The 8683-nt window shown below is 38.9% G+C and overlaps 1 protein-coding gene across 1 annotated transcript; it reads left to right on the top strand.

Annotated features, from left to right (window-relative positions):
- The first annotated feature begins 2854 nt into the window (after positions 1-2854).
- Positions 2855-4510, top strand: LOC113711412 (uncharacterized). The gene has a single exon (XM_027234580.2). The coding sequence runs from the start codon at positions 2855-2857 to the stop codon at positions 4508-4510; it is 1656 nt and encodes a 551-aa protein (XP_027090381.2).
- Positions 4511-8683: the final 4173 nt, after the last annotated feature.

Genomic DNA, 8683 nt, shown 5'->3' with positions numbered 1-8683 from the left:
TCCACACGCTAAATCATGTTTGTGTGACTACACTACATTTTCATGCATATTTTTCACTTTCTAGGGTCTTTTATCATTTTTGTATGACATCCCCCTTATATGTATATCTCTTATCCTATATTTTCTCCATATATGTATATTCCTTACTCCTATGCATGAGACATGACATTAGATTTGCATTTCATATAGAAAAAATTAGAGTTAGGTTAGATCATTTGCTTGATTAGATTAGAGAAAACCCCTTGAATATGGGATATGGACGAATTTGGCTTTTTAGCCTTAGCACGCTCGTATTTCCTCTATAAAAGGAAAAATTGAAGTCACGAACATTTTATCCCCGCACCCGTTATGATGCATTCTTTTAGGTCATGTATATTTGTATAATTATAATTATCTTTATTATTTTTCTTTTCTTTTCTTAGAGTCTCATATTTTTACATTATTCGTGTCCTCTTCAAAGAGTCTTTATTAGGCTTCACAATTAATGTGGTTGGTACCAATTAAGTTTTGAAGAGAAATTCCGACCCCCCGATACCCTCTTAGGTCTAGGGTTTGTATTCATATAGTACATCCAAATGTGATAAATCTTTAGATTAAAAATAAGAAAATCTTTGACTAATTCACGCAACTAGCTTTGGTTAGGTCGAAAGGGTGCCTTGAAATTTTATCCTTGCCTTCTCTTTCTTCAAATGTGACTCCCGAACCTTTTTCTTTGATTTACGTAGATCTGGAGTCGTTTAAAAAGAGTTTTCTACTTTTTTCTTTGAAAATTCATTTTTAGGTGACTTAGTACACCTTAACTCCATACCAAGTGGCGACTCCGATTTTTTATTCAAAAACCCTTTTTAAACTATAATTTGAGCCCAAATCGTCGCACTTTCAAACCCCATTTAGGCCCATTTTTTTTTAATTCAAAAATCATTTTTTCAATAAAAAATTTGAATTAAAATTCATTTTTTAAACCATTTATTTTTCTTATTAAAAAAGGGGCGCTACAGTGTGAAATATAGAGAAAATATTTCCTCAAACTCTTTCTTCTTAATATCTACAACCACTGCAAGAAGCCAGATTGATCGTTCTTTCCAAAAGTTACACCATTTAGTTCAAGGTCTTGTGTAAATTAAAATTATGTCTCAAAGACCTATAAATCTTAATGTAGAAGGGGCAAAACAACAATTCAATTGTCGTAGGGGTACAAATGAGTCGAATCGAGTAGGAATTTAGGCTAATCGAGTTGAGTTTTAATTTAGTTTTATCAAGTTCGAATTTGAATTTGAACTCAACAAGCTCTCAATGTAAAGTTCAAACTTGAACCCGACTCAAATTCGAGTCGAACTCGAGCTTAAATTAATGAATAAAATAATAAATTTTCTTAACAAATAATAAAATATTAGGGATACATGTAATTTTACTATTAAAATAAAAAAAATAAAGAATATATATAATTGAACCGACTCGTGAGCTAACGAATTGAGTATTTTTGAGCTCAAGTTCAACTTGGTTAGCTTGAACTCGACTCGAGTTTGAGTCAAGCTCGAACTCGAATTGCTTACGAGCGGTTCATTGTTGCAACCTTATTTTAGCAGTTTCCAATGATTTTTCACAAATAAAATACAAATTGTTCAAATATCAAATCAAGATTAGCAATGTCATTGATAAAGAAAAGTTCTCTGTGTTACAATCAAAGTTTATAAATCATAAGTCAAAGTGCAAGAAGCAATCACTTGTAACATGTTACGCCTTGTATAATAAATCCATTAGTGCTATGTTTTGGCGGTATTCTCATATCATAGCCACGTGCTAGAGATAGTTGGAGAAGTTACAGCTCAACCGACTAGAGTAGCAAGTAGTTATTCTATTAGAGGAAGTGACTAGAAGCTGGATAAATAAGCTACTCCCGTGTACTACGGATTCATTCTGGAAGATGAAATCAATAAGCCTTTCTCATTCTCCCTAATTTCTGACTTTTCCGTCTTCCCTAAACCCCACCTCAATTCTTTTCTTCATTCTGGAATCGGGTCATAACATTTGGTATCAGAGGTACTGATCCTCGGATTCAGTAGCTTTTGATTGCCCATCATGGCCGAAGGTACAAGATTCAAAGCTCTAGAGGAACTGATCAAATGTCAAGAAAACAAACTACAGGAATTCATTGAAGATTCTCTTCTGAATAGGAAGTAGACTGATGAACGACTGGAGACTATCACTGCAGAATTGAAGACCCTAGTAGCAACTGTGTCTACTCAATATGGCAATCTCATACGATCCATCAATAGAGATAAGGGAATTTTGGGTCCCGGCAGTAACGCAGAGAAGTCTCCAAATCGATCGGGTAATCAGAACGTAATTTGGTTGGACGAGCCTAGTCAAGAATGTGGAGTAAGGAAGAATCTTCATGCCCCTGTCCCTAAGGTGGAATTTCCTCTGTTCAGAGGGGAAATCCCCGAGAATGGCTGAGGAAATGTATCAAATATTTTCAGATATATCATGTGGCAGAGGAACAATGGTTCGATGTGATAGAAATGCATTTAGAGGATAAGGCAGATATATGGTTTCAAGGGTTCAAGATGGGCCTAAGTAAGCTTTCTTGGCTTGAGTTTGAAGAAGGACTCATAAAGAGATTTGGAGAAGTGGGACAAGATGATGCAGTAGAAGAGTTCAGTAAATTGCAGCAAACATTCACCCGTATCAGGAGAAATTCGAAGAACTCAAGGCCAGAGTTTTGATCAAGACCCCAGGACTTACAGAACCTTTCTTTATCTCTTGCTTCTTGAGTGGGTTATCTGAAAAGCTCAAGATATCGGTCAAAATGCACAAGCCTCGAACTCTGTTAGATACCTTTAAGACAGCGAGAATGCAGGAAAAGGCCTTTGAAGCATTCACCAAGAAACAGAAGATGGCTCCCAAGAGCTTTGCTCTGCCTTCACCTAGAGTTAATCATGCTCTTGAAGGAGCCGAGAGTAGTAAAAGAGGGGGATCTCCTATGTTCCAGAAAATATCTCCATCAGAATTGCAATACAGAAAGGCCAATAATCTGTGCTTCAAATGTGGGGATAGATATGGGCCCGGGCATGTATGTAGTAGGAAGGGGATTCACATGTTACTCGTTGATGATGAAGACAAAAGGAAATTGGAGGAATCAATCTTGACCGAAAGGGCAGTGATAAAATATAGTGGGGCCAGTAGTCATAAAGATGTAGAATTTTCCATCCACTCTATGACTGGTGAACTGCTGCAGGGCACTATCAAACTGAAGGGGAAATTTAATGGGAAACCACTCTCAATATTTTTAGATGGAGGAAGTTCTCACAGTTTTGTTAAAGCTTCAGTGTTCGAGGAAAATCCTCAATTAGTAGTACCAAGGAAATCGTTCGCAGTCAATGTGCCTAATGGGCAGTTGCTACAGTGTAATAGCTGGGTTCCACGGATGACTTGGGAAATGCAAGGGCATACATTCACTCATGATGTATATGTGCTTGCACTTGAGCCGTATGATATGGTATTGGGGGTCGATTGGATGAGAGAGCACAGTCCTGTAACTTTTGATTTCAAGCATCTGCAATTCTCCTTTAATCAGGAAGGGCAGGAAGTGAAGCTACAAGGAGATTTGAGAGAGACAGACATCAAACTGAGGAAGGGAAAAACTGTCCAAAAGTTTCTGAGACGGAAGAAGAAAGAAACTCTCTGCAGGCCATGTGTTCTAGCAGTTGATAATCCTGAGGTAACATCTCACACTGATGACTCCATAAGTGCACTCTTGGCTGATTATACTGATGTGTTTGGAGAACCTTCCACCTTACCCCCTATTAGACAGTTAGATCACAAGATACCCCTTAAGCCAGATTCTAAACCTTTCAAGTTGATTCCTTATAGATATCCCCATACTCAGAAGAATGAAATTGAAAAACAAGTTCAGGAAATGCTAGTTAATGGCATTATTCAACCTAGTCATAGCCCTTTCGCTTCACCTGTCTTGCTAGTTAGAAAAAAAGATGAAACATGGAGGTTTTGTATTGATTATAGACAGTTAAATGAAATCACCATTAAGGACAAATTTCCCATCCCTATCATTAATGATCTCTTGGACGAGCTCCATGGTTCCAAAGTATTTTCTAAAATTGATCTCAGATCTGGTTATCACCAGATCAGAATGCATCCCCATGATATACCCAAAACAGCCTTTCGAACTCACATTGGATTGTATGAATTCCTTGTTATGCCATTTGGGCTTACTAATGCCCCGGCAACCTTTCAAGCACTCATGAGTTCAATTTTTAGCCCTTTCCTCAGAAAATTCGTATTAGTCTTCTTTGATGATATTTTAGTATATAGCCCAGATTTAACTACCCATCTTATTCACCTTAAACAAGTTCTGGATACTCTCAGATATCATAAACTTTATGCTAAACTCTCCAAATGCACTTTTGGTCAGCCACAGGTTGAGTACTTGGGACACATCGTCACCAAGGATGGAGTAGTTGTCGCGCCCCACTTTTTGAATGTGATGTGAATGTGTGAGTGATGTGTGCGTGAAGTGTGGTGTGAACGTGTGCAAAATGAAAAGTAAAAAGGCCATGGGACTTTGGAAAGCGACGATTTGGCCAAATGAAATCTTAAAAAGGGTTTTTTAAATATGAAAACGGAGTCGCCACTTGGTATAGATTTGGGGTGTACCAAATCACCCAAAAAGTGTTTTTTAAAGACAAAGTAGTAAACCCCTTTTTAAAACGACTCCTAGTCCACGTAAGCCAAAGAAAAAGGTTCGGGGGTCACGTTTGACAAAGGGGAAGGCAAGGATAGAATCCAAGGCACCCCTCTGACCTAGCCAAGGCTAGTTGCGCGACTTAACCTTACCTTTCCTAATTTTCTACCCAATATATGTTCGCACGTTGGATATGACTATATGAATGCAAAACGGAAAGAAAAATGCAATCCTAAATTCTACGATGTCTCTCGTGAGGCTTTTGGTCCCAAACCACATGAATTGTGGCGGCCAACAAAGGAAAACCCCATAGAGGTCGGTTAATGCAAATGAGACTCACGTGTGCAAGTGTGAAAGTGTATGAAAGAAATTAAAAATCCAAGTGTTTGTGTGCAAGTGTATGAAAAGGTGCACGTGTGCAATCGTATGAAAATTCCAAGTGTTTGTGTGCAAGTGTATGAAATATAGTGATAAGTGCATATAGGTGTAATTAAGTGCAATTTTGTGAAGTAGAAATCAAAATGAACAATAAGGAAAGGAAAATGTGAATTGAAAAGAATGAGTAAGTGATAAATGAGAATGAATGAACCTAAGGGAATGCATCAGGTCGGGTATGGGAATGACTCCTAACTTTTCGACTTCGATTTTCCCTTTAATTAGAAGGCAAAACTAGCGTGCTAAGGCTATCGAGTAGCCACACTCGCTCGTTTCCCTTATCAGAAGGGGACACTCAAGCAAATGGACCCTATAACTAGCATGAAATGCAAAAATCCTAAAATGGAGGGAAAACGGGTTCGAGGATCATGCCAAATGATAAAACTAAGGAAAATGCGTGATATGTGGTGAACAAGCAAATGATATGCTAATGAGGGGAAATCCCTAAGGGTCTAGCGTTGGACTAGCCCATTCTATGAATTCCGACTAGCGTTGGACTAGCGGAAACGTACATTCATCCATTCCATTCATTCAGGCTATGGAAGCAAGTAGACATGCCAAAACGCTCGTAAACACGTAGCACGTAGCACTTAGCATGCTCGACTAGATGCAAGAGCCTAATAAAGCGATTAAACATGTAGCAACAAAAACAAGCAACCAAGGGGAAGGGGAAATGGACCAGATGCTCTCCGAGCACTATCTATTACAAGCCAAGAGGTGTACACATACCCCATAAAAGCATAAAAGGGAAAGGGTGAATGGACCAGATGCTCTCCGAGCACTATCTATTACAAGCCAAGAGGTGTACACATACCCCATAAAAACTTAAATAAAAGTAAAAAGCAAGTAAATGCACGCAGGGAGGTAAGGAAAGCGAAGTAGACAGGCATATTCACATAGCACGTAGGAGCACGTAGGAAAAATAAACTCAAGAATGTAGAAGTTACCTCCCTTGCGTTGATGCCTTAAGTGGAGTGAAATCACTTATTTATCCTCCAAAATAAAAGAAATGGTCAAGGTACCAATTTATTTGGAAAAATTAAAAAAAAAATAGGCAAATACAGGCTCACTTGGTCATAAAGCCCCTAAAGTCATGAATTAAATGCAATTGAAGCAGAGCATAGTAATTAATTAAAACAAACAAGCAATGAAGTTGTAGAATTAAAATTGTCAAGGACCAAATTGATGAAATTATTCAATTGATTGGGTCCTAGTGGCATTAGTTAGAAGCCAAGGGGTCAAAGTGCAATTTTCTTTTGTTAACATGCATGCAAATTACGTAGAAGGAAATTTCTGCAGCTAAAGCTTTCTGCAATTCTGATTTTTAGACGTATACTGCCAATTCACATGCCCAAATCCAATCCAAATTTTCATCAAGCGCAGCAACTTTAAAACGATCAACCGAATGCATAACTTTAACATCCAAAAAAATTAGAAACTTAGCAAGTGAATATGCAAGTTCTGGAAAATTTTTGCGCGAAAAGAGTTTCGAACTTCAGCAATTAATGCTTTAGAGATTCAGCACTTCACATGGCAGATTCACACAATCATTTCAAATCACAAATCCAAACTCAAGTTCTTATCAAGTTTATCATGCATACAAGGAGATGAAAAATCAGAAGCGTCGGATATTTCATGCAAAAAACAAGAACACAGATGAATTTCCTGCTAAAAGAATTCTGGGCGGCTGATGAAGCTTTCTACCATACCATAGTTCAAACAAAAGAAAGAAACACACACCCTTTGGCAACTAGCTGTTGTGACTGCCTCAACCCAAGTGATAAACAACAAACATTGAAAATCAAAAAGCTTAATTAAGTATCCAAAACCCCAAACTCAGCCACAACAAAGCTTCAGCAACCGAGTTCTAAGATGCAACCGAATTCCTGTTTTTGCTGCTTTGAACACTTACAAACACTTATTCAACACCAAAGCATCGCAAACCCCAAAAGAAAAACTATTGTTTCAGCAAACACGAAACATCAACATAATCCCAAATGTCCAACAAAAGAGATCCAAACAGCAATGGAAACACCGCAGCAAGGAAAGGAAAGAAAAATTCAAAGTTGACATCAGACAGGTTTTGTTCTTCGTGCAAAACATGTCAAATCAAGCTAGGAAGGGAGCTATGGTTACCTGCACCTCCTTATGAAGTTGAAACTGCAACTGAAATCTGTAGGAAGATGCGAAAGTTCCACCCAATATGAAACCCAGGTTGCGGCTCTCAAAAAGCCGAGGACAGTATGCTTGGCCTCGAATTTGGTGATGCCGCAGCAGTTTTTCCCGGTACAGATCAACACAAAACTTCCTCCCTGAGTATTGTAGATGAGGAATCAACACAAATCTCCTCGAAAGTAGGTATATTGGGAGAGAAATCTGGGTCACAACATGACTGAAAAGTCAGCTTGGTGACCAGATTTTCTGTAAAATTCACTCCTTTCTTTTCCAGCCACCAATCTCCCTCGATTCAGCCTCCTTTTCTTCTCACTGCCGTAGCTTCCTGCAACTCTACCTGACCAAGCTTTTTGGGCCCAAATCTGGGCAGAAAACTCCGTGAACGAATTGCCGCAATCGCCCCTTTTGGATTCCAGATTTTCGCTGCTTCTTTCTCGCTCTTGCTCACTCTGGGTTGTTTCTTCTTTTGCCGTTCCTCTCTATCTTCCTCACGCTGCTCTCCTCTCTTGTTTTCTAGCTTTTTTAGAATCCCCCCCGTCAACATCTTCTCGCTGGTCTATTTCTACCTTCGCCGTCCTAGCTCTCTCTTGCTTTCCCCGTCTTTCCTTAGCCGTCAACTTCTAAACAAAACCCCCAAAACCTCCCCCTTGCGGCTACGGCCCCAAATGCCCAACACCTTCACCAACCCTTCATCCCACGGCTCTCCTACTCTCTTGCCCGTAGGTTTCTTGCCCAGATTTCTTTCCTAGTTTGCTGCCGTCAGCTTGCTCTCCCAAGAACTCTCCTTGCTCTCCCTCGGTCTCGGCCCTTTTCTCCCCGCTCAAAACCTAGCCGCTACCTAGCCTTTCTGGTTTTCTCTACGCCGTGTCCTCTCTTTTTCTGAAAAACCCTCCAGCCTACTCACCAAACCCCAGCCGTTAAAAGCCTTCAGATTTTTCTCACAGCCGTTCTCTTTCTCTCGGCCTTTTCTTAGCTGTTTTTTGTTTGTCTCTCCCTCTCTCCTTCTTTCCTACGCTGTTTTTTCTATCGCCCTTTACTCCCCTCTTGCGGCTGCTGTTTCTTTTTCTATTTATACCAAGAACCCCCTCCTAAACCCTTAACAAACTCCCTCTGTATTTGCAGCTAAGGAGCTGCCTCAAAGTTCCTTTGCAAGCTGCGAAAATGCAGCTTGCATGCACGTAGCTTTTTTTTTTTTTTTTTTTTTTTTTACAACTTAATAAATACAGAATATAAATAATAATAAGAATAACAAAACGACAAAACCATGTAATAATAATAAGAATGAAAACAAATAAATAAAAAAACAAACTAAATAAATAAAAACCACAAAAATGTCCATTTTTCAAATTTTCTTCATTTTTCCTTTTTTCT

Source organism: Coffea arabica, chromosome 10e, assembly GCF_036785885.1.
Source record: "Coffea arabica cultivar ET-39 chromosome 10e, Coffea Arabica ET-39 HiFi, whole genome shotgun sequence".
NCBI lineage: Eukaryota > Viridiplantae > Streptophyta > Magnoliopsida > Gentianales > Rubiaceae > Coffea > Coffea arabica.
This window is presented reverse-complemented; position numbering and strand designations above follow the sequence as displayed.